Genomic DNA, 23,728 nt, shown 5'->3' with positions numbered 1-23,728 from the left:
GTTCATCAGTACCATTTCTTTTTTTTTTTTTAGATTCCATATATATGCGTTAGCAGACGGTATTTGTTTTTCTCTTTCTGACTTACTTCACTCTGTATGACAGACTCCAGGTCCATCCACCTCACTACAAATAACTCAATTTCATTTCCTTTTATGGCTGAGTAACATTCCATTGTATATATGTGCCACGTCTTCTTTATCCATTCATCTGTGGATGGACATTCAGGTTGGTTCCGTGTCCTGGCTATTGTAAATAGTGCTGCAGTGAACATTGTGGTACATGTCTCTTTTTGAATTATGGTTTTCTCTTTTTCATCACAAGAATGGGTGTTCTGTGGGTCATTAATGACACTCATTTCTATCCTTAGGATGGTTGGATGATATTGGTCTCCCCCAATACAAGACCCAGTTTGATGAAGGACGGGTAGATGGTCGAATGCTTCATTACATGACTGTTGTAAGTAACTCACTCCTGGGGTTTGGGGGGGATAAAACTGTTTTTCTCTGAAAAACACAGAAATAGGGTAAGCAAAATACAGTGTTTTCACAGTGATTCCGCTGGAGTTTGAAGGGGTTGTTTTAACTTGAGGAGAGGGGCAGGCATATTTTTCTAAGTTGAAGTTGTAGGATTTGGTGATTGCAATAGCCTTGGGAATTTTGAAATCCTGACTTAAGCTATGTGAAACCTAACTGAAACTAAGTTATCTAAACAGTTGATTTTGTATATATTCAATAACATAGACATTGAAGTGGACACTTTCAATGGGTGAAGTTTATGCTATGTGAATTATATGTCATCAAAATGTTGAAAATGAGAGAATGTAGAGTTTTGCAGCCCTGGCAGTTTCTAAGGGATGTGTTCCTATAAGCAGTGACCACTCAAAAGGCTGGGACTTGTCATCCACTGGGACTTTCTTTTCCCTTCCCTTCCACTTTTGAGCACTGTTTCCTGAAACCCCCAGCCCGTCTCACTTCAAACCAGTTCTGCTGGATTTACTGGAGTAAAGCAGAGATAGGCCTTCACTCTCATTCCTTCATTACTGTTTCATATTTTTAGCCTCTGTCCAATGGGTAGAAGGACTTTTCCCTACTTTATGGCAGCGGGGAAAGATGGGTTCCGGGAGAACTTGTTCTAGACTCCGTGGTACTAGGAGTGTTCTGCCTAAGATGCTTTTATTTAAACGGCCTTTTGTGGATTCAACTACCACAAGTATCTTGTTAAAAGTTTCAAACAGCTAACTTAACTTCTTTAGGAATTTTTCAATATCAAAGAAATTTGGGGTTCAGCTCATCTTCTTCTCCATCCCTGAACCAAAGTCTGAACCGTGGTGGGCACATCATGTAAGCTGAGGTAAAATAACACGAGTGTGTGGCATGTTGCATACTTAACTGTGTGCCAGACACTCTTTCAGACACTTTGCTCATAATTAATACTCAGTTCTCAGCACTCTGTTATCCCCAGCTTTCAGATGAGGAAACAAAAGAACTGAGAAATTGGGTAACTTAACCAAGTTTCCACTGTTAGAAAGTAGTAGGAAGTCAGAGCATTTGTGCCTGTTTGCCTGCCTGTCTAGGTATGGGTATGTTCCTGTGGGAATGTGAGCAAATTGAGGCTGAAAATCACAAAAGGCAAATGTATAACCTTTGCGGCTATAAAAGAATAAATTACCTTAGAAAATTTGACCCCGGAATCCTAAGTCACAAAAAGTCTGTTCGAAATTGGTATCCTGGATTGGATCCTGGGTCAGAAAAAGGACCTCGTAGAAACACTGGTGAAATCTGAATAAAACCTGGGTTTAATTGAATTTTATTATTGTCTGTGTTAATTTTTTAGTTTTGCTGAATATCGTGGTTATATAAGGTGTTAACATTAGAAGAAGCTGGATGAAGGGTCTGTGGGACTCTGTACTATCTTTGGCAACTCCTCTGTAAATCTAAAATTACTTAAAAGACTTTTTAAAATCTCTCCCTCAAAAAAGCGTGTCTTGATTTAAAAGAAATCCTTACTTTTAAAATCCCTTGAACTAAAATAATGAACATTTTATTTACATTGTAAACATTATGCATAACCCATGTGGAAACGTTTTGAATGGGTGTCTCAATCTTAGATTAAAATACGTTAAATGCCCTTTCTAACCTATCCTCAGGCACTGTTTTTAAGACATTAATCTAGAAAAAATTCAGGAAATAATTTTTCCTCAGTAAGTAGTCTTAAGGATTTAAACTGTTTTATAATTTTATTTTTAAAATATCTCTGTAATAGGTTAATTTTTTTCCTGTATTAAGAAATGTGTTCTCGGTAAGGTGTGCCTAAAATGGATGTTTTCCTTGTTTATTTTCTGGGCGTGTTTGGAAGTAGATTGGTGCTTATCTTGACATGGGCCCCCCACTCCCCCAAATCACCTTCTTCTAAAATAATTTGTTTTGGTGTGTTTGAAAAGTTCCCAGTAGCCACAGACTGGTGAAAGTTATTCCTTAAAGGAATCACTTGGTGATATATGTTGCTACATATAACTTCTTCATTTCTCTTCTCTCTTGCTTCTCACCAGAAGCTTTGCATCGATTAACATATAATTTTTCCAAAACTGTTCACAGCGTCTGCTAGATAAAGCACAATATTCTAGAACCAGAGATTTCTCGAGGCTGGGGGGATAGTGTAATAGGAGCACTCTTCTGGTTTTCCCCCAAACTGTGATGTGCCTTAGCTCAGAAAACCAGCTCTTGGTCATCGGTGAACATTGCTTGCTCTCAGTTATCTGTTTTATCAAATCAAATCATAGCAGGTCACCTTTTGTCGTGGCCTAGCGAGTGCTCTTCAAACTGTGTTTTTCAGAGCTGTGCAGTCCCACAGTCTTATCTCAGTGGAAGAGAGAGGAACAGGTAGAAGTCAGCTTCAGTTGGGACAACATGAACTTTGGTTCCCTTCTATTGTATACTGGGGTCCTAGAGAAAATTTTGTTCAGCACCGGAAAAAGAGTTCTGTTACTACATAAAAGCTTTGAAAATCCTGACAAGCCCTTGAGGCCTGTTGTTAGAGGTGCACTTCTACTTTTAATTGAGTTTTCTGAGGTTTCCCTGAGAAGGTTCTCCTGCTCTAGGTCTGCTCAGTGAGCGCCTCTTTTTGTTTTGTTTTGCAGGATGACTTACTGTCTTTGAAGGTCATGAGCGTGCTCCATCATCTCAGTATCAAGAGGGCCATCCAAGTCCTAAGGATCAATAACTTTGAACCAAACTGTCTGCGGAGGCGACCCTCTGACGAGGTAGCATCTGAGGTTGAGGTTTACACAGCATACACATTCCGTGCATGTGACTGCCCGTGTGGAGACACTAAGACCCATTTCCTCTTGGAGCCTCCAGGGAAGGAAAGCATCTGGTTCCCTCAGAGCCTCGAATCCAGCCTCATTTACTTCTGAGGCTTTGTCTTCCTGTATTCCTTCCTTTCCCCCCGGGATGGTTCTACCTGTATAAGTGAAGCCAAGGATTGTGTTTTAGTTTTCCTTCCTCCTTTCTTGGGTGTATTTTATTTTCTTGCCTCCTTAAGCCCCAAAGTTAAATCACTGTAAAGACTACCTTTCCTAAAGCACTGCTTTTTTAGTGTGCAAGAAACTTAAAACTCTGGGACACAGATTCCTTAAAAGAGAATTCAAACTAGCAAACACCTTTTTACCTTTTTCTCTATCAACATTTAGTGGGATGTAGAACAACTCTGCTGCATGAGGCAGGATCTTCAGAACGAGCATGCAGGTTTAATATTTGGAACCCCATAGTCAGTGACTGAAGCTCTGGGTGGTGGTTTGTTCCCACAGAACAGCATCACCCCATCAGAGGTTCAGCAGTGGACCAATCATCGCGTGATGGAGTGGCTGCGCTCCGTGGACTTGGCGGAATATGCCCCCAATCTCAGAGGCAGTGGTGTCCATGGTGGGCTCATGGTAAAACTCTGTTTCATTTAAAACCGACTTCTTATCATTGTGTTTCCATCAGTCTAATGAGTAGGCTCTTACCTGTTGGCTGGTCTTGATCCTAAAGTCATCTAACTGAACTCTTCTGCAACATTTCTAGTGAATCTTTACTTTCAGAGTATTCTGTCCCATATTTTTTACTTATATCATATAACTCTAGATTGGATTTAAACCCATTTCTCTTTTATTATCCTCTTTCGTGTTGGATAACATCTGGCCACTGGCTCTCATATGATCATGTTTTAAAATCCCTGCAAAGATACGGACTATATTTCTGCACGTTGATGTTGCATAAGGAGTTGGCTCCCAAAGGTACCACTTCAGAGAGGCAGAAGCCCCCGCTTTGTAATGCCTGGATGTCAGGACCAGCTCTACTTCTCACTAGCTTAGGCAAAACAAAGAAAAGATATTTAAATTGAAGATCAAAGTCCATAGTCTATCTCACTGGGCTCTTGAGAGGGCCATTGGAGGTAACTAAGTGGAAGAGCTTTGCAGATTATAGAGCACAATGCAGACATGTATGATACCTGGTGTCTTAAAGAATCTTAATTTTTCCTGTAGGTTCTAGAACCTCGTTTTAATGTGGAAACAATGGCTCAGTTACTGAACATCCCACCAAGCAAGACCCTGCTGCGAAGACATTTGGCCACTCATTTCAACCTTCTGATCGGTGCTGAGGCCCAACACCAGAAACGGGATGCCATGGAGTTACCAGATTATGTACTTTTAACAGCTACTGCCAAAGTGAAGGTTGGTTCAAGCTCCTACCATTTAATAGTTGCCTTTAGCAAAGGCTCGGTTTTGACTGTTACCTGGCTATCCCATTTTCTGAGGTTTACTAAGTTTTGTGGATGGGTTGAAGGTAAATGCATCATTAAGAGTAATTAGGAAAATGCATTTTTGAAGGTCTCCTTCTGGGGGGAATCTTTGCTCAAATCATTTATTTTATTAGAGTTAACAATATAAGGAACCTGATGTTGGCTTCTATAATTGATGTTTTGCCAATGCAGAAAGCCCATGACTTGGGCCCAGTATTGATTGCAGTTATCCTATGGATAAATCAAGCATGAGAGGAGGATTTCTTCTCATACTTATCATTAACCAGCCTTGCAAGCTAGGAAAAGATAATTAAGAAATGATCCACAGGGCTTCCCTGGTGGCGCAGTGGTTGAGAGTCCACCTGCCGATGCAGGGGACACGGGTTTGTGCCCCAGTCCAGGAGGATCCCACATGCTGCGGAGCGGCTGGGCCCGTGAGCCATGGCCGCTGAGCCTGCGCGTCCGGAGCCTGTGTTCCGCAGCGGGAGAGGCCACAACAGTGAGAGGCCCGCGTACCGCAAAAAAAAAAAAAAAAGAAATGATCCACAGTAGACCAGCAGAGAATGGGTATCTCCAGATTTACCTGGATTCATGGATCATACCAAATTCAGATCACTTTTTCTTCTTTAAATCACTCTTCCGTGAGCTCTTCTGAGTCCATTATCTCAGCTAACGGAATGTAGAGGTAGGGTTTATTGATTCCTCCACGGATGTGGCTCCTCCACAAACTTTTTTTTTTAAACCACTTTTACCTACCCGACACTTCCTCTTTAGCTCCCTTTCTCCCTTAAAAGATGTACCAGATTTAGGGGCTTCCCTGGTGGCGCAGTGGTTGAGAGTCCGCCTGCCGATGCAGGGCACACGGGTTCCTGCCCCGGTCTGGGAGGATCCCACATGCCGCGGAGCGGCTGGGCCCGTGAGCCATGGCCGCTGAGCCAGCGCGTCCGGAGCCTGTGCTCCGCAACGGGAGAGGCCACGACAGTGAGAGGCCCGCGTACCGCAAAAAAAAAAAAAAAAAAAAAAAAAAAAAAAAATGATGATGTACCAGATTTGAAACTTCTGAGGGATTCTGTTCTATTTAAATTCTCAGCGTCAGCCTGATCACCATCCCCTTTTAACATATAGTCTCAGGGACTATCCAGTGAAAAGATGGAGTTTCTCTTCTCTCACTGGAAATTCTCTCTCCAGTAGAGCGGGTTTCTTTTCAGCAGTTACCAGTCCTGTTATGGAAGCATAATACGCATACAGGATAATCATAGCCTTACCCAAAAAGGAAATACAGTAATGGCCATTTTCTTTTGCTGATCTTAGATTAGAAAACCTTGCAAAATTGAATTCAGCCCTGAGAAATCTCATTGCATTAAGGTCTATCAAAACTAAGGCTCTTGGCATATTTTGCTTTTCACAGTGACTACCCAGCTAGTTGGTATGAATAAGGAGGACAAGCTTAATCTTCTGAGAGTCATAATAAGGATCCTTTATCACATTTGGATGTCAGTCATATGCCTAGGATGCCTTTGTTTCTCTTATACCCACTTAATCATCCAATTGCTTTTCTCTGTGGTGTGAATAATTAAATTATACGTGTTATTGGTCCTTTTCATATGAATTTTATCAAGTCCCTGGATGTTTTTGTTTGCTTTTCTTTTAAAGCCAAAGAAACTTACCTTCAGCAATTTTGGGAATCTGAGAAAGAAGAAACAGGAAGATGGGGAGGAATATGTTTGTCCAATGGAATTGGGACAGGCCTCAGGAGGTACATCTAAGAAAGGATTTAAGCCTGGTTTGGACATGCACCTGTATGATGAGGACGACTTGGACCGGTTAGAGCAGGTAAACGTAACCCTATATACCTGTTTTAAAGTTCTTCCAGTATTGGGCTTCCCTGGTGGCGCAGTGGTTGAGAGTCTGCCTGCCGATGCAGGGGACACGGGTTCGTGCCCCAGTCCGGGAAGATCCCACATGCCGCGGAGCAGCTGGGCCCGTGAGCCATGGCCGCTGAGCCTGCGCATCCGGAGCCTGTGCTCCGCAACGGGAGAGGCCACAACAGTGAGAGGCCCGCGTGCCACAAAAAAAAAATAAGTTCTTCCAGTATTGAAACACTAAATGAAAACTTAGTGCACTGTGTCTACTAACCAAAGACATTTTCCTTAAATGCCTACAAATAAAGATAATAATATAATGATAAAAGTGAGCACTTAACAGATTGCTTACTACATCCCAGGCACTACCCTAAGCATGTAACGTGTTAATGTTCAGGGTAATCCTAATACATGGGGAGTATTGTTATCCTCATTTTAGAGATAAGGAAACTGAGACACAGAATGGTTAAGTAACTTACACAAGATAGAAGAGCTGGTAGCATCACTGGGATTCTAACCTGCCCGGCTGGTTTCAAAGCCTGTGCTATTTTTACCTATTTATACCATCTCAGTATTAAGGAAATCTATGTATTGAAACAAGTGAGGAACGGACAGCTCATACTCCTTAGCCTTTTCAGTATGAGGGCATGCATCTGAATGTTGCCTTCTAATTAACAGTCTGCTGGTGCCATAATCAACATCAGAGCATTAGGCTACATGTGCCAGTAAAGTGTTTCTTCTCATCTTTAACATCCGGTTGCATTAGTGGGAGGAGATGCAACAGAAGTGTTCTGTTGCTCCTATCCCGTTCAGTACCACTTGCACTATTTCTTCTTAGATTTGTGTTCATTTTGCTGTACTTCCCTTGAAATTATTGCAAATGAGTAGTCATGTCATGGTATGTTCATTGCAGATGGAAGACTCAGAAGGGACAGTGAGACAGATAGGCGCATTTTCCGAGGGCATCAACAATCTAACCGTAAGTTGTAAAACGAATTTCAAATGTTCTTCTAAAAATAAGTTTGAGAGTGACCCCAAAGGACTGCATGTGTAGTGGAGAGCGGGTGGTGCAGAGTGCGTGGCACTCGGTGTGTGTGACTCCCACCTCCTTGTCTTCCAGCACATGTTAAAGGAAGACGAGATGTTTAAAGATTTTGCTGCCCGTTCCCCCAGTGCCAGCATCACCGATGAAGACTCAAATGTCTGACCGCAGCACCTGGATGAGCACGGGGAACCCTTCATCTTTGTTCCGCTTTATTTCTCAAACAGTCACAGTATCTACAATAAGCAACAGATTGTATATTGTTCATCATTCCCACTTCTCGTTTAGAAGTGGAAATGGAAAGCAGGGAATAGGTACCGATTCTAAAGTTGCCATGACAAACAAGACACTGGTGAATGAGAGTATAATTGTTTTTCCTCTATTTAATGTAAAGAAAAAAAATCTGTGATATATTATATTTAAAGTGTTGCATTTAATATGAGTATTTTGCCATAGTGTTTCCATCTACATTCACAGCGTGGAGGATTTGGGAAGCAGTAACCAGTGAGGGAATGATTTTTGACAGCACTGCAGCCCTTGAAGCAGGACGTTATATGCTTTCAAAATCAACATGTGGAATTTCTTTAAGCGTTCAGTGCGCCCACTAAATGCCAGCCACACCTCCACGTGCCTCCACATATTGTCCCATTTTTATATATTTTTCTAAATATATGTATATACTTAGTACATAGAAAATAGAACTTTTATTTTGTGACATAAGGAAGATGGTAAAAAGATCACATTAAAAAAAATACAGTGATCAAAATTTTCGTATACCAGCTGGTTCTTGGAGAGGTCATAAATGATCTTTCTTTCTCCAAAACTGAATTTAATGATGTTGATCATGCCGACTAAATTAGCATATATGACATACCCCTTCTTTGAGGATACATCACAAAATTGTTGAATAGCTTTTTAAGAATTTCAACCTTAATCTTGGATCCTCTTACCTCATAAGGGAGAATTTGAGGGACATTTAAATACTATTAACTTGAATGCATTCAGAAACTCCCCCAAATTTTGTAGAGATAATTTCTGAAGAAACAAACAAAACAAAACAAAGCCCTTTACAGTATTAAGCTTCTTATCTTCCTCTTTGCTAAATATATCATTACATCAAAATACTGACAGTCTTCCTAATGTTATTAATTGTACATTTCTCAGGCTATTAGTGAATGGGATTTTTTTTAAAAAGCTGAATACTTGTCTGAATATTTTGTCTCAATCAGAGTTCAGTAACTCAAAGCCTGCAAAATTAGTTTCATAATGGCTATATTGTGATGATAAAATGCAGTTCATGTTTTTCTGTAGCACAGGTCCCAGACATTCTTTATAAAGAAAGCTGCAACAAAAACTGTTTATTATTTTCTAGGGGCATTAGAAAGAATATTCTATTTTTTATTCAGTACTTCATCATTACTCATGATAGCCAATGGTGGTAAAGACAGGTTTTCACAAATTGGCATAGGGTGGGTAGTTCAGTATATGTCAGTGGACTTGCTTAATAAACTGTATTTGAATGTCAGTGGTATGATCTTTCAAGCTAACAAGTTACCAAGCTTTTCATCAAGGAACCTGTGATACTAAATTACTATTTATTCATAACTAAAATACTTCAATGCTAATAATAATCTTTTGCCCCCTATCATTCATTATTTGGTAACCGTATTGGACTCTTACCGTATTTGTGTTTTATTTTAATGTGAATATGTGTCACCATTTGAAAAACAGTTTGTTATTCAAACCTGGTTAAAAATACCAGGAGACAGTTATAGATGCCAAGTATTCTTTATTCAGGACAATGTAACATCACTGATGATATGTGATATGGTTAAAATTTTTTGATGATATATATTTTATTTACAAAATATTACGCACTGCTGGTATTACCATATGAAAAGAAATAAAGTCAATTGATAATTGCCTCATATTTTTATCATCTGTTACTTTCTTTTCCTTTGCTTGGAATAACCAGTAGCCTTTATTTCTGCTATAGAGAATAGTAACACCAACTCTTCATAGTTCACAAACTCCCATAAATTTGTTTGAGTAGGATTTATAGCATGTATCAACACATAGAAATTTGAGGCCTTTGCTTGAGAAACTTCTGTATGAAAGGAAACACAGGCAGCTGAGCTGGGGGATGAGGACTCATGGCAGAGGGATATCAGAAAAGCAAAGGGAAATGACTTGCCTACAGGTTTGGAGAAGTTAGTTGCAGAAGGAAGTGAGTTCTATATGTATGGTTCTTTAAAGAACTAAGTACTATTTTTAATTAAACTAAAATTTGGAAAAAGGAAACATGTCTTGGAAGAGGTTACCAAATATTAAAAGTAGAGTGAATACAAGTAAAAGACAGATGGTTTTTTTGTGAAAGTTAATATCTCTAACTTAATAAACCAGCAGGAATCTGTATGAGTACAACACACCCAACAGGAAGAGCTACATGTTTGTTTAGCTGTGTGTATATATGCTTCCCTGAAGAGTTAGAAAACTGGGACCATGTTAGCAGATGTGACTTCACTGCAAAACTCTTACTCTGAGAAAGGACAGTTCGCCTGTTTGATATGCGGAAGTAGTGCTGAGTGGGTGCAGGGAAAACGGGGCAGAAACCATCGCAGCAGTTGGCTCTAAAGGACGGCAAAGAGGTTCTCGGCATCTGCGAGGTGGTCAGTGGAGCTATAGTCCGTGCAGCCCAGAAACTGAAGGAGTATCTTGGATTTGAAGACACGCTGACTAATCTATGCCCAGCTCCAAACACTCTCAATGAGATCTTCTTAATCCACTTTGTCACTTTCTGCCATGAAAAAGGCATTGACAACTGGCTTACTACCACCAAGATGACCAAACACCAAGCCTTACTGTTTGGGGCGGACTGGATTTGGACATTTTGGGCATCCGGTAAGCAAATAAGGCTCCAGCTGGCAGTACAGACTCTGCAGATGTCTTCTCATCCTCCCGTGGAATCGGAGCCTTGTGACCCCTCCAATCCAGAACCCAGGGCAGAGGGGTCTTTCAGCAATAGAAGTAGGTTTGATAAGCTGGAAGAATTCTGTAACTTGATAGGAGAGGATCGTCTGGGCCTGTTTATCATCTTTGGTGTGCCAGGAAAGCCTGAAGACATCAGACGTACTGTTGTCCTGGACAGTATCAAACGTGAGGCAGTGAGGGGCCATCTGCCGGGAGGGACGGCCGTGGCACGATTCATCCTGGAAACTGAAGATTGTGTCTCCATCAGGGAACTGCTTGGAAACTGTCTGAGTAAGAAAGACGGGCTGAGAGAGGTGGGCAAGGTTTATATTAGCATCCTCTGAACTGGCTATGTGAGATGAGACTGGCCTGTAAGATAAAAAGGAAAAAAATATTTTATTTTAATAAGCAAGTTCATCCTCTTGCATCATCCCCTCATGGGATTTCTTTTTTCTCCTCTCCCCCGACCCCACATTGAATGAAAACCATCACCTGGGTCAAAACATCTTAGTATCATGATTATGGACAGAAAAAATCCTGCCTGTATTTCAGGGAAAATGTAACAATTTAGCTTAATCTTTTATTTATTATTCAACAATTAAAGTGGGAAGAGAGGATAATAAAGTCACCCTTAAAGTTCGATTTGAAAAACAAATTGTGTGGTTGACAGAGTAAGTCTAGCATTTGAAAGTGTAAAGTGTGTTTTGACTTCTGTGCGTGGGAAGTGGGTAGAACAGGTTTAATTACATTTACAAAACCGGTTTCGTTTCAGGACTCCTAAGCAAAACCTAGCCTGGCTCTCTTCCTCTCTACCCTGATCCCACCTCATCCCAAGCTGCTTCCTCTGCACAGAGAGGACCTTGGTGGGATCCCTCTAGGACTCAAGTGTTAGCTTTACCTATGATTTAAACACAGTGACCCATTTAACTATCCCTTGTAATAATGATTAACATCTGTTTAGCATTTGCAGTAAGGAAAGTGTATTCACGTATAAAAATCATCTTTACTTAAAAGCCTGGGTGGGATTATAACAGCACTGTAGGGAAGGAAACATAATTTTCCCTCTATGCTTCTAGAGGACAGAAGCAAAAAAAACAAAACAAAAAATGCTTAAAAGTGTACATGGAATATCAGTTCATTCCACGTGATTATTAAATACCTGTTACTTGGTAGGCCCTGTTCCATGCCCTGCCAGTCCAGCATTAAGAAGAACAAAGTCCCCACTCTCAGGGAGTTTTCCTCTTAATGGTGGAAGATAGACAATAAACAAATACATGCACATATATTTTAAATGCATATTTAAATAAATGTCAGGGGTGGTATAAAGGAAAATTAAGTATGGGTAAGGGGAGAGAGAGTGAAGGAGATGCTATTTTATATGACGTGGTTAAGGGAAGCCTCAGAAGGGGGCAATTTACCAGCGATCTGAATGGAGAGAGAGCATCAGTGCAGGTATCTGGGAAAGAGTGTTCTAGGCATAGGGAACTGCAGGTGCCAAGGGCCTGACACGGGAGTGGAGTTGATGTGTTTGAGGCATAGCAACAGAGGATGTGTGGATGGAGCAAAGTGACCCGGAAGGAGATTGTTAGGAGATGAGGTCGGAGAAGGAGCCAGCAAACAGGAGAAGCAGATCATATTTGTAAGGACTCTGGATTTTACTCTGAGTGATATGGGGACAGACATGCCTTGATCTGACTTACACACTAAAAACCTCACTGGATTGCTGGGTGGAGACTAGATTGCAGGGAGAAAAGAGTGGCAGCTCCCGGGGTGGGGGCAGCTAAGAAACTGTTATAATAATTCAGAGGAGAGAAAAGAGTAGCCTGGACCAAAGTGGCAGAGGAGGAGGGGTGAAGAGGTCAGATTAGGAGGAGTTGCCGGTAAAGCTTACATCATTGGCTGATGATTGGATGAAATATAATCACAATTAGAACGCTGATTTCCAAACTTCTTAAATATGACATTCCTTCATTGCAGGAAACCAAAAGTTCAAGGAAAGCATTTTAGCCCTCTGTCTTCGATAAGCAGGGACAAATAGGTACGAGAGACATCTCTTCAAGTTGTCAAGCAAGAATTATTGTTACTTGGAATGCGCCTGGCAGGTTATGATACTCGGTCAACTTACGTTTCCTTGTGTATAGTGACCCCTGTCTTCAGCAAAGCTGTGTAGCGTAAGCTATCCAGAAGGTGGTGTAACAGAGTAAGAAGAGTTTGCAACCTGGAATCAGATGTGGGTTTGAGTCCCAATTCTCTTAAGAGCAGAGTCTAGTGGTTTAACTCTTCGTTCTCTTATCTGTAAAATGTGAATGACTTCAACTAATTCAAAGGAGACAATGCCTGTGACAACATTTTCTATACTGAAGTGTAAGTCTACCAAAAGTTTGAAAAGTCTAATACAAATTGTAAACATTCGTGTTATAAATAGCTGAAAGAGGGACTTCCCTGGTGGTGCAGTAGTTAAGAATCCGCCTGCCAATGCAGGGGACACGGGTTCGAGCCCTGGTCCAGGAAGATCCCACATGCCGTGGAGCAACTAAGCCCGTGCGCCACAACTACTGAGCCTGTGCTCTAGAGCCTGTGAGCCACAACTACTGAGCCCACGTGCCGCAACTACTGAAGCCCAGGCGCCTAGAGTCCGTGCTCCACAACAGGAGAAGCCACCGCAATGAGAAGCCCACGCACTGCAACGAAGAGTAGCCCCCGCTCGCCGCAACTAGAGAAAGTCCGCGCGCAGCAACGAAGACGCAACGCAGCCAAAAATAAATACATTTAAAAAAATAAATTAAAAAAAATAAATAGCTGGAAGATATGTCAAAGACTCACCATGTTTTTTTAAATGAAAATAAAGATGTGAAGCATTGGCTGATTTTAAAAATACTGTATTCTCATTATTTTAAATCTGCATTTTGATGTAAAAATTTAAGTACAGAAGTATAGAAAGTTAAGTCTTCAGGAGTCTCACCAACACCCCATACCAGTTTACTGTTTACCCTTCAAGAGTGTGTAGTGCATATGGAAGGTATTTTACACAAATGGAATTATATCTGTAAGTGTCTTGTAACCTGCATTTTAAAAACTATATATTGTGGAAAAATTTCCATGCTAATACATTTATATCCACTTCATCCTTTATAAGGCTGACATCAGTGGTTCTCAGTCCTGCCTGCATATTAGGTTGACTTGGGAAACTTAAAACAAAGGCAAAAAAACCCACCAAGTTTGCAAACACACCTAGACCAATTGACCAGCATCTCAGAGAGAGGCCTAGACGGGTTTTTTTAACCTCCTAAAGTATTGATAATTCTAATGTTCAACTGGGATTAAGATGTATGTGTCTAAGTAGTATTCTATGTTGTATGTATACACCATAATGTATTTAATCTATACTGTTTTGATGGATATTTGAGTTGCATACCTGGATATTTGCATATTGTCAATTTACCATGCTTGTGAATAGACATACTTTGTTCACTCACTTTTTTCTGTAAGTGCATATTTATTTATTTTTGAGTTAGTGTTTTCCAGTTTTATTGAGATATAACTGACGTGCAGCACTGTATTAGTTTATACAGCATAATGATTTGACTTACATATATTATGAAATGAAAACCACAATAAGTTTAGTTAACATCCATCATTTCATATAGATGCAAAAAAAAAAAAAATGTTCCATGTGATGAGAACCTTTAGGATCTATCTTTTAGCAACTTCCAAATATACCATCCAGCAGTGTTAACTACAGTCATCATGCTGTACATCACATCACTAAGTACTTATTTATCTTATAACTGGAAGTTTGGTTCACTCACTTTTTATAAAGTTAGTTTTGATTAAAAATAGCTCTCTGACAAAGTCATTGGATTAATGCAGTTTTCAGATACCAATTATTAAAAATCTTAATATTTAAAATTGATCTACACAGAACTGACTACATAATTTGTGGGGCCCAGTGCAAACTGAAAATATGGAGCCCTTTGTTTAAAAACTATTAAAAATTTCAAGACAGGGACAGCAGAGCATTAAGCCAAGCACAGGGCTCCTCTAAGTATATGTCACAAGCCCATGAAACCAGCCTAGCTTCTACAGTATACTGGGTTATTTGGTCACTAAGGCTAATGAAAAGATTTCTATCATGATTGAGTGATTGCACCTCTAAGATCTTTTCTAACTGAAAGAGTATGTTATTCTTACTGACTCCTATGTACATGACAGTACATGCTTTACTCTATACACTGCATGAAACACATAGCATTATTGCCCGTTGATAGCATCACAGGTGAGTTTTTAACTTTCAATATAGAACGAACTTCATAGTACTTGATATCAGGGAAAACAGTAAGTATTTTTCTGGCTCTTCTAATTCCAGTCATATCGATCTACTTTACTCTTAGAGAGAGAGTAAAACGAAAGCATAAGCAGTTTGAACAAGGAACTAAGTCTCTTAACATCTTGCTCAGAAATTGAGAAGTCTCTGGATATGAAATAATTCTATAAGGATTCATACTCATTTGTCCTTAAATTTCTATGGGATAGGCCTTGTACTTTATCCTTCTAAAATATACAAAATTGAGAGAAAAAATGGCTGCTGCATTGACCCTGAGCTTAGTTCTAATGGCCACCTTTATATTATGCCTTCTGAAACATTACTCACCTAATCACTGTGGTCCTCAAGAAGATAATATTGTTCCCATTTTCTCTGAAACTGAAGTTCAGAGAGGGTAGGTGGACTTGCCCAAGATCACAAAGAAACAGAGCCTGGATTCAAATCCCACACCCATCTGATTTAAAGGCCATGCTTTTAATCATAAAAATGGAGGACAGGGGATAATACCATGTGAAGATGGAGGTAGAGATTGGAGTGATGTGTCTACAAGCCAAAGAAAGCCAAAAACAGCCAGCAACCATCAGAAACCTGGAGAGAGGCATAAACAGATTCTCCCTCAGAACATCCGGAATGAACCATCCCTTGCCAACACCTGGATTTTGGACTTCTAGCTTCTAGAACTGTAAGAGAATAAAATTCTGTTGTTTTAAGTTACCCGGTTTCTGGTACTTTGTTACAGCAGCCCTAGCAGACAAATACACACCTAATACACCATACTTCTGCTTTGAAGCAATAATAGGATAATAAGAGGTCAGAAAAGATGAGGATGGCGATTATTACAAGTATTTGTCCTTATCATGCCACGTACTGCTTGATGCCCATGGCACACCTGATGTTCACAGGTAGAATACCCTGGGACACCTGCACAGCTCTGCTGTACTTCGTATGCTTACCAAGAGACAGTTGTGTTTGTTCCCAGTTGTTCTTGTTATCATACTCTTGTGCTTTGAGTATTATACATACCGATTGAAAAGAAGAGAGGATAATTTTATTAAGAGTTGTATGTTAATCCATTCTATGGTAGAAAATAAGAGCGCTCATTAAAGGATAACCATTATTTTCTAGGTCCTGATGAGTTCTGCCGTTTTGCAATTCTAACCTGATCTACAAACAAGCTAACCAAATCATTGATAGCAGTTACAGCCTGTGCGCACGGGGCGCTCAGTGTATGCTAGTATTGTACCCAGACGTTTGATTGATTAGGACCACACATCCTAAAGATGGTGAAGTCAAGTTTTAAACTCAAGTACTAGTCTGGTTCAAGAGGCCATCCTTTTATTACTATTGGATACTGCCTCTCTCCTCAAAGCATATCACTTGCACTAGCTGAAGACTTCAAGAAAGTGCAGAAACGCAGCAATTGCGAAGAAGCAGGGGCTTAGGGTAGACTACCTGACTCTTGGGCCATCTGAGGTTCTGCCCTCACCTGCCCTCTGTAAGCCACATTTCCCCCATCCCTATGGTCCTTATTTACAATTGTCTTTGGACTGACTGCTTCGATTTTTTTAAAAAAATCTTTTTACTTTCGGGCTTTCCTGGTGGCGCAGTGGTTGAGAGTCCGCCTGCCGATGCAGGGGACACGGGTTCGTGCCCCGGTCCGGTAAGATCCCACATGCCGCAGAGCAGCTGGGCCCGTGAGCCATGGCCGCTGAGCCTGTGCTCCGCAACGGGAGAGGCCACAACAGTGAGAGGCCTGCGTACCGCAAAAAAAAAAAAAAAAAACTTTTTACTTTCTTTTCATTACTTTCTCTATGCTGGGGGGTATTTTCTTGCACGTTTAACTCGGGCTCTGAATTCGCAGGCCCAAGTGTTTTCTGTTTCTCCCTCCCAGGGGCGGGGCAAGACGAGGCGAGCTTGCGCAATAGGGCCTCAGACCCGCCCCTTGACCCGGTAGCGCGCTTGTGCTCTCCCGCTTGCCGTCTTCGCAGCTATGGCGGCCGCTCGGCTCCCTGCATGTCTGGTCCTGCAGCCGCGGGCCAGAAGCCTTCGAGCCTTTTCCACCTCTGTGTCTCCGGCCACTCGCTCTCCGAGACCAAGCCCGTGTGAGTGCCTGCCCCGTCGCTTCCGGGCTTTTGGGGAAGTGAGGGAGGCGGAATACAGGCCCATGATGGCCGCCGCGGTGGCGGAGCCAGAGCCGCCTCAGGGAGGCCGGTACGTCCTCTGCCGGTCTGTCGCTGGCCCGCCTAGTAGGAAAGCCGCGGATGTGGGTCTGCCCTCTGTGCGGAGTGTCGCCTGGTTCTTGGCAGCCAATTTCTGTTTGTAGGTCCTTTGGGCGCCGCGAGCTTTCTCCCTCCCTTCTGCGTGACCTGCGCTTTCAGATGCTCCCTCCTGGGGCCACCGGCACAGGTCTCTCTCTGGTTGCTGGTGCTCGTAGTGTTTGTTGAGCAGTGTTGAACCATGGATTTTTCCGAAATTTAAGAGAAGCGTACAAGTGTCCTAGAATAAACTACAACTCTGAATTCCAGGGCTAGTTATGCCACCAAATGGGGTTGACCTTTATTCAGTAGGCATTATTGAGGTGACCTTCATTCAAGAGAGATTTTAGGGATGCCCGATACCGTTCTTGCCCTGGAGGAATCTAGTGGAAAAGTCTAGTTATGCGTAGACCAGAAGTGCTGTGCAGTGTGAGGTGCTGTAATAGAAGCGTGAATACAGTAAGGGGGCGGGGGGCACCGAGGAGCAGCCCGCAAGGGTTACGAAAAGCTCAGTCGAGGGGTCGCGTGCAGTTATTCACCAGGTCCTATCCTGGTGATATTTTCTGTAATATGTCTAATGTTCATACTACTAACTGTCCAGTTTAAGCCACTAACTCTCACTTCTACGATATTTCTTCACTGGTCTCTCTTTCTGCTCTTGTTCTCCTACCTTGAATTCTCACAACAGCCAGAGTGAGGTGTGCAAAAAGCAAATGTTAACTTGCCACTCCCATGTTCAAAATCTACAAATGGTTTTTCATTGCTTTGAGACAAATTCCTTAATGCATCATGGTAGCTCTTTCTAGTCTGAACACTCTTTTTAATCTTTCATTCATCTATTCATTCTACAAGTACTTAACTCCTACTGTGTGCCTGGTGGTGTTCTAGATACTGGGATAGAGCAGGGCCCTTCATCTCATGAAGCTTACATTCTTGGGGGGAAATCAGATCATAAACAGGGAAACAGTGTCAGTACGATGTTAGGTGCTACGAAGAAAAATAAAGCAGGGTCTTGAGAATGATGGATTGGGGGAATAGTGGCTGTAGGATAAGATAAGATAGGGTAGTCAGGAAAGAACTCCTGGGGGAGTGACATTTGAGCAGATCTGCGGGAAGAGCATTGGGAATTGCAAGTGCAAAAGCTCAAAAGTGAGAACAAGCTTAGGGGTGTGACCAAGGAACAGAAAAAAGGCCAGCGTGGCTGGAGCTAAGTGAGTAAAGAGAAGAGTGGAAGTATAAGATACCAGAAAAATACATAATGACCTCATCTGGTAAAGGCTTATGGGCATTTGGCTTGGATTTTTTTATAAGTTTGGGATCACATTGGTAGGTTTGGAACAGGGAGTGATATAATATGATGTATACTTTTAAAAGATCACTGGCTGCTGTGTAGAGAGCCAGGGGTAAGAGTGGAAGCCAGGAGACCAGTTTGGAGCTGATGTAGTACTCCAAATGAGATGATAGTGGCTTGGATTGAAGCAATAGTGGAGCTGGTGTGGTTGGATTTGGTATATATTCTGAAAGTACTGCTAACAGGATTTAGTGACGGATTTGATATGGAGCTTGAGGAAAAGTCTCAAGGAAGCATGTTAGATTTTTATCCTGAGAACTTGGATGAATGGTGATACCATTTAGAGGGACTGGGAAGACTGGAAGAAGGAAATCAAGAGCTCTGCCTATGATGTGTTTTAGTTGAGACGCCTATTAAATATATTTCTGACCTATTAGAGCTTCCCTGGTGGCTCAGTGGTTGAGAGTCCGCCTGCCAATGCAGGGGACACGGGTTCGTGCCGCGGTCCGGGAAGATCCCACATGCCACAGAGCTGCTGGGCCCATGAGCCATGGCCACTGGGTCTGCGCGTCCGGAGCCTGTGCTCCGCAGCGGGAGAGGCCACAACAGTGAGAGGCCCGTGTACCCCCCTAAAAAAAAATATATATATATGACCTATTAAATATCACTTTTCTTAGCGCTCCTTATGCCCTACTCTTAAATTTTAGCCATATAGAACTTGTTTACTTTGATTTTCCATCTTCTCTCTCACTCTAGAACACTTTTTCTACTTGCCTGTTTCCATGGCTACTTCCTGTTCATGTTTAAGGTTTTCGCTTGAAGTCCACTTCTTCAGGGATATTTTCCCCAACTAATTGACTAGGTTGGGTCCCCTGTTGTGTGCTTCATTAATATTTATAACTGTTTATTGAAATTACTTGCTAAATAGTTATCTTATTTGACAGACTCTGCATTCCGTGAGAGCAAGGACTGTGTCTCTGTTGTTCATTGCTGCCTTCCGAGTTGCTGGTACACAATATCACTCAAACAGTTTTTGAATAAATCAATGAATTACTATTGAGGGATGAATAAGAATTTGTCAGATGAAGAGATGAAGTGGAGAGGGAGTAGGGGATAGAAGGCAGGCAGATGAAAGGGAGGCACATTGTAGACAGAACAGAAAGTTCAGAGAAAAACTCAGGGACCTGGTGCTGGAAGTTCGGTGTAGTTATGGGGCTTGTGAAGCTTGAGTTAGTGGTTCAGAATGTGAGGTCTTTTGTGCTATGCTGTCATCACCCTGACTACTTGGTCTTTAGTTTTCTTGGCTAAAAGACCTCTAAATAAGGATAATAATAGTACTTACAGTTATTGTGACGAATAAGATTAAATGAGATAATGAAAAGCGTTTAGCACAGTGTCTGGACATGTGAAAGTGCTGAATAAATACAGTTATTATATATTATTTTAGTAGAGCAAAACATTAATTTAGAGAGACATAAGTTAATATTTTAAAAGGTAGATACTGGGCTTCCCTGGTGGCGCAGTGGTTGAGAGTCCGCCTGCCGATGCAGGGGACACGGGTTCGTGCCCCGGTCGGGGAGGATCCCACATGCCGCGGAGCGGCTGGGCCCGTGAGTCATGGCTGCTGAGCCTGCGCGTCCGGAGCCTGTGCTCTGCAACGGGAGAGGCCACAACAGTGAGAGGCCCGCATACTGGGAAAAAATAAATAAATAAAAAAATATATATATATTAAAAGGTAGATACTGTATGTAAGTAACTTACCCTCTTGTACAGTTATGTGATTTATTAGGAATAACTATGAGTTTTGTTATTATTGGCATTATTGTAGCATTGGCAGTGCTAATAAACAGTAGAGAAGGAAAACTGAAGGTTGTTTTGTGTCTGTGTGTGTGTAAAGAACAGAATAATTCCAAATATGAGCAAGTATGTATTAGAATATTTCAAGCCAGTTACTTTTAAAGATGTAAAATACTTATTTCTAATTAGATATTTTATCCTGGGAAAGTAAGCTTATTTGATGATGGACCTTAAAAGTTACTGAAAATATTGCTCTAGTTGATGAGTTCACCATATCGTCAATCACAATATATTTTGTATTCAAGTAACTCTTGGATTTTCTTACCTACTTCTGAATTTTCATTTTCATTAAAATGATTTAGTCCCTGAACTTACAGAAAATGGATTATTGTTTCATTTTTATATTACTGAATACTTTAAATTATGTGAGAATTGTGGGATCATGAACAATGTTGAACAGCTCGGTGTTATAAAATTCTCTGTAACTGTTGTGTTGTCTTTTAGCTACAACAGAAAGAACATCCAGATACGGAAGGCCACTAAGAAGAAAGGTAAGCAGCTAACGTACTCTGGTATAGACTGTCTTACTGGTTTCTGAAATTCTGAAGTGAGGCAGATACTCATTATGAGGTAGAAGGGCGCTGCACGAGAAGTCTTCTTCTCAAGGGGCTGTTGACTGGGTGACTGCCACAGCCCTGGCTCTAGTCTTCCACTGCTTTTTGTCAGTTCCCTGAGAATGGATCATCCTTGAGAGGTGGACTCACTCACATACTCCCAGGATATAGGTATATAAACCAGAATAAAGAATTGTTTTTGATGGTGCCTTGAACAGTCATGCAGCCTGGGACGTATGCATTAATCTAACCAGTTTGGTCTCACCCTGTAGGTATCTCTATGGAGGAATCCAAATTATACGGTCACTTAGGAAGCATGGAGTCAGAACAAAGGCACATTAGTTGGAAGTTAAATGGCACCAATTATAATTGTATAGAGTAGTCATTTTCACAGGAATATTAACTGCTTCCAGGATATATACTACATGTATATTACTTAGATGGGTGTTGCCTAGTTTTGCCTCTTCAAACCTTCGTTTTGGGTTTAAAGGGAATGCTGGGCATCTCTGTCTATCAAATACAGTTTAAAAAATAAATATGTTAATGTGATTGACTAAAATATCATGTAGTTATTCTCTGGGCCTAGGAAACATTATTTCTCATTATGTATCTATTCATTTAGTTTAATCCTAATTTATTTATTTCTGAATTCTTATTCTTTATGTTCCTTTTTCTTATTTCCTTTATTTCCAAGTTTGTATCACTGTCACCTCATGTACTGACTTTCATTAAAGTTTTAAAACTTATTCAAAATATATCATTACTTACCCCTTCATAAACAATATGTAGAAAGTTTGCTAAAAGTCTAAGTAAATAAATAAGAGAAATTCTTTTGCAAAGGAAATGTGCTGTTAAAGGGGATCCTTGCTACTGGGTTTAAGGAAACTGTGCCAGAGATATTTAGGTACGTTTAGTGTTTTTTCATTTCAGCGACATTAGCTGTGGGAGGTCAGATTTTATGTAGGTTGTAAGTCCTCTTATGTTTCTCTTAATTGCAGCTTTTTTGCTTTAAAATTAAAGAATATGTTTATATTTAAAATATTAAACTATTTTACATTCCTCAGGCACTACCTCCTAGGACAGAGAAAATGGCTGTTGACCAGGACTGGTCTAGTGTTTACCCTGTTGCAGCGCCATTTAAACCCTCAGCAGTACCTCTTCCTGTTCGAATGGGTTATCCAGTAAAAAGAGGGGTGCCTATGGCTAAGGAGGGAAATCTGGAACTTTTAAAGGTAAGATAAGTTTCTGGTTCATTGACTAAAACTTATATCTAAATAAATGCTGATCTCCCTCTGACACCTACCCTCTCCCCCAACACTTCAAGGTTCAGTGCATAGCAGCTTACTGTATTTTAATTCAATCTTTTTCCAGATAATAATGGATATTATGTTTTGGTTATCCTCGGCAAAGAAGCCTCAAAGAACCCTAGGCATTTAAGAATGTAATTGATTGGTCCTGTGGCTTCCTTTTGGCTTTTTCATTTCTATTGTATCTTTTCTATATTGTGTCTTTTAAGCAGAACTAAGAAAAGTGAAATAACCTAATTTGAGTTTGAGAACTGGGAGAAGTTTTTACTTTTGAAAAAGAGATCTAAAACTTCTACAGAAAATTATTTAGTAGTATTGTTATAGTCCTTAAACTTCTTTATTTCTTCAAGAAAAATAGGTCATGTTAAATGCTTCAGTTGATAGCATCTGTAATGAGTTGATAGCATCTATAATGATTTCTGAAAAACAGACTTCTTAAAGAAAATACAAATATGCGTAGCCTGGGAATGCATATCTTAGATGGTTTCCTTTTACATACAATGAAATTATCATCAAGGAATTGTATTTTCTGCTAAATAAGAGTCTTCGTGAAAAACAAAAATTTGCTAAAAGTTGCTGGTAAAAAATGAGATCGTAATATGAAGAGGGGTTTGTTTGCTGCTGGAGACAGGCAGATGAAATTTGGAAATGGGAACATTTCAAGAGACAAGAAAACAAACGCCTATAAAACTAATCTTTTCTTCAAATGAAGAGAAGAATTGAACTTAGTTTAAAGAAAAGGTCTGTGGAAAATATCACTTGGTGAAAGAGAATAACAATATATTTGTAATGATGGTTGTGAATGGAATTTTAATAAACATAAAAATCCAAACATTTAATGCATGCCATCCCTTTTAAGAATCACCTTAATGCTTAGTCCGATGATACGATCTGTTCCTAGTAAGTGCCATTGAATAAGCTTGTAAACTGAGGTAACATGTACGGTGTTCATAGAACAGTGCCAGTGTAAATGCTGTGTAAGCATTAGCTATTATTATTTTCCTTTTACGATTTTGAATCATGTTTCAAAAATAAAAGTATAGAATAAATAAACAAGTAAAATAAAAGTGTAGAAAATGAAGTCACTCACCTCATAATCCCAATATTTGTTGCCTGTTTTCTCTTGATTAAAATAATCATTTTCTGATTAGCACTTAAGATTCCAGACATAATGTTTAGAGTAACTTCCTGTTTGTTCAAAGTTTCTTTCCAAGTGAGTTTCTTTAAACTAAATTTTCTCTTTAGATGCTTAACATTATTTAAGAAATATACTAGGAAATGTTAATTATTTGAAGGAATCAAATCTCTGACCTTACCTAAATTTCCATTGGCCCTATAAATGTTTAGAGAACCTCTCAGTGTATCATAAAGATATTCCCAACTTCATTAAACTGTTCATTTAAGATCTGTTCGCTTCATTTATTCATCCATTCAATTCATAAAATGTCTATTAAGTATAAAGTAGAAAATGTATCTCAGTGATATG

At 40.4% G+C, this 23,728-nt stretch overlaps 3 protein-coding genes across 12 annotated transcripts in view; all 3 read left to right on the top strand.

The window, feature by feature from the left end:
- Positions 1–9,614, top strand: part of PPFIBP1 (PPFIA binding protein 1) — a 177,906-nt gene extending 168,292 nt beyond the window's left edge. For all 10 annotated transcript variants that reach the window (XM_060166673.1, XM_060166672.1, XM_060166671.1 and 7 more), the window contains 7 exons: positions 369–457; positions 3,138–3,260; positions 3,807–3,932; positions 4,524–4,712; positions 6,434–6,613; positions 7,556–7,621; positions 7,763–9,614. In XM_060166673.1, the coding sequence (XP_060022656.1) occupies positions 369–457; positions 3,138–3,260; positions 3,807–3,932; positions 4,524–4,712; positions 6,434–6,613; positions 7,556–7,621; positions 7,763–7,849 (860 nt within the window). In that variant the 3' untranslated portion in view covers positions 7,850–9,614. The remainder of the gene's footprint in view (positions 1–368; positions 458–3,137; positions 3,261–3,806; positions 3,933–4,523; positions 4,713–6,433; positions 6,614–7,555; positions 7,622–7,762) is intronic.
- A 372-nt stretch (positions 9,615–9,986) lies between these two features.
- REP15 (RAB15 effector protein) lies at positions 9,987–10,998 on the top strand. Its single transcript, XM_060167071.1, has 2 exons — positions 9,987–10,032; positions 10,280–10,998. The coding sequence occupies exons 1-2, from the start codon at positions 9,987–9,989 to the stop codon at positions 10,996–10,998; spliced, it is 765 nt and encodes a 254-aa protein (XP_060023054.1).
- A 5,950-nt stretch (positions 10,999–16,948) lies between these two features.
- Positions 16,949–23,728, top strand: part of MRPS35 (mitochondrial ribosomal protein S35) — a 43,404-nt gene continuing 36,624 nt past the window's right edge. Inside the window, exons 1-3 of the mRNA XM_060166662.1 lie at positions 16,949–17,080; positions 20,826–20,872; positions 22,000–22,167. Of these exons, the coding sequence (XP_060022645.1) occupies positions 16,969–17,080; positions 20,826–20,872; positions 22,000–22,167 (327 nt within the window). The 5' untranslated portion in view covers positions 16,949–16,968. The remainder of the gene's footprint in view (positions 17,081–20,825; positions 20,873–21,999; positions 22,168–23,728) is intronic.

Source organism: Lagenorhynchus albirostris, chromosome 11 (assembly GCF_949774975.1).
Source record: "Lagenorhynchus albirostris chromosome 11, mLagAlb1.1, whole genome shotgun sequence".
Classification (NCBI taxonomy): Eukaryota; Metazoa; Chordata; class Mammalia; order Artiodactyla; family Delphinidae; genus Lagenorhynchus; species Lagenorhynchus albirostris.
This window is presented reverse-complemented; position numbering and strand designations above follow the sequence as displayed.